The sequence below is a fragment of the Austrofundulus limnaeus genome, unplaced genomic scaffold, assembly GCF_001266775.1.
Source record: "Austrofundulus limnaeus strain Quisiro unplaced genomic scaffold, Austrofundulus_limnaeus-1.0 Scaffold78, whole genome shotgun sequence".
Classification (NCBI taxonomy): domain Eukaryota; kingdom Metazoa; phylum Chordata; class Actinopteri; order Cyprinodontiformes; family Rivulidae; genus Austrofundulus; species Austrofundulus limnaeus.
Window position 1 is genome coordinate 1,439,767 of NW_013952480.1, and position 2,220 is coordinate 1,441,986.

Consider the following 2,220-nt stretch of genomic DNA (forward strand, 5'->3'; position numbering starts at 1 on the left):
ATATATTTACTGAGAAAAATGGTGACGTGTTCAATACTTATTTTACCCGCTCTATGCCAGTTTTGCTCATTTTAGCTATCATTTTTGCTACATTTAGCTTCTAATGACCATTTTATGATTTCTAGCTATTAGTGTTTTGCTTCTTTTAGTTGCCACATTTAGCTTTTAGCTAGCCTAGCTTTACCTTGCTATTTTTATTTTAGCTTTTGCTACTTTTAGCTTTTGGTTYCAGCGAGTATTAGCTATTTTGATCATTTTAGTTTTTAGCTAGTGTTTTCCTCATTTGTTAGCATTTCATTACTTTTAGCAACCCTTTTTTAATTTGATCTTTTAGCTTAAGTCTTTTAGCTTGTGTTTTTGCACMTTTATCTTTCAGTTTTCTTTTATCAAGCATTGTGTTTATTTTAGGTACTGTTTTGCTCTTTTATAGCTTATTGTGCTTCTTCCAGCTTTTAAAACTCACTTTCATGTTCTTCAAATTCAGCTGTCATCCAGTGCTCSTAATCATTCATATCACTGCATTTTTTTCATATTTTTGCAGAAAATGCACTTTCTCTAGTTGTTTTTTAAACTATGTTGTCAAACAATTTTGTCAAATTTAATAGACCAAATTAACAATAYAGCCAAAACAATATATGAGTGTATGTCTATTTTTAACATCTTTCCCTGTTTTATTGAACGTATATAAACAGATTTGCGATGCCTTTGATGATTGATTGATTGATGAAGCCTTGCACTGGCTTTTTAAAAATTATAACCTTATGCTGTCCTTTTTTTTTTAGCTTGAAATATAAGATGATTCCTTATTTTAAGGGTCAGTGGAAAACCTGAGTCTAAACCCTTCCTTATATCTGACCACGTACCTTTGGTGTGTCCACTTGTGTTCGAGGGTTTCTGGGCTTGGCAGGGAGGTTTGGCCACGGGACTCCCCGGTCTCCTCCTCTCGGGGGTCGAGGATCCCATTCTGTGTTGCTCCAGTCGAGCCAGCTTGGCGGGAGGGGGCCGGGGGTTCACAGCCAGATCACTGCACTCGCTTTTCTTTATTCCATTACACGCTGAATCCATCTGTAGTTTCACACTTATTCAGACAAACGGAAACAATAATAATAATAATAATAATATTTCACTCAGTTATTTTACCAACTGCAGAGAAATTAGCACTTAAGTGAAAGCAGCACACATGAGCCACTTTACAAAGCTAAAACTGGTAAGATGTTACTGATAAGTTAATAGTTTTAGTTTGCCCAACTTGTTTAAACGTTAATGCAAAATTTTGAAAATGATAAGGAAATAAAACATGTTTATAGTTGAAACTTTGAATTGCAGATTTTAGTCGAATTAGTTTATAATTGTTGCAATTTTCTAACAGCTCAAAGATCTGCTGTCTGTATGAAGTTATCCAGACAGATGATAACTTTAATGTTTAAATGACCTGGGAAAAAATGCACATTTGTCTTAAAATTGAAAATATACAACATTTGACATCAGAATTTGCCAGCGTGTGCACGTCTCACTCATATCAACATGGATGTTCTCATCTTTAGTAAATACAATCTAAGTTGCTAGAAATCTGACCACAGAACATGCCGTCTGCTGCCTTTTTTAACCGTCTGAAATGACTCTGCGGCACGACTGCTCAGAGTTCATATATCTTTCATGTGTAACGTCATTTCAGGGTATGTTTCTGGAGGCTGCGGGGGGAGTGGGCGTACACCAGAAATAATGTGGCTATATTGATCATGGTCATATAAAAGTTCCTCAGGCAGCTTGAGGGCTCAGTTCACACAGAAATCAAACCCAGTTTTTTATGCACTGTGATCTCCCCACATGCCTAAATCATCACATCAGAGATACTTTGTAATTTGATAATTATTATTTTATTCTGATTTGATAATTCTCTGACCGATCTACAGTTTCAAACCTTAAATTATCATACAGACAGCAAATATCCTCTGAAACTTTTTTATCTGTTTTTTTATTTATTGTACTGTGACACTGATTTATTAAACTGTAGCTGAGATTTATTTTGAGTGAAACTATTTTCTCATTTTAGTACAAATAACACTGCTATAATAATAATGAGAATGGAAAAATATACAGTTTTCACTTGAACTGAGTACAAACCCATGAAAAAATTAACTTACCATAATTTAGATATCTATCTGGAATAATTATTTCCATAAATGCAGAATTAACTCACTTTTGCTTATATATTTGAGA

The 2,220-nt window shown here is 34.2% G+C and overlaps 1 protein-coding gene across 1 annotated transcript in view; it reads right to left on the bottom strand.

The window, feature by feature from the left end:
* Positions 1 to 1,078, bottom strand: part of satb1a (SATB homeobox 1a) — a gene marked incomplete at its 5' end in the record, with an annotated part of 19,349 nt that extends 18,271 nt beyond the window's left edge. Inside the window, 1 exon segment of the mRNA XM_014011237.1 lies at positions 864 to 1,078. Coding sequence (XP_013866691.1) covers positions 864 to 1,065 — 202 coding nt within the window.
* Positions 1,079 to 2,220: the final 1,142 nt, after the last annotated feature.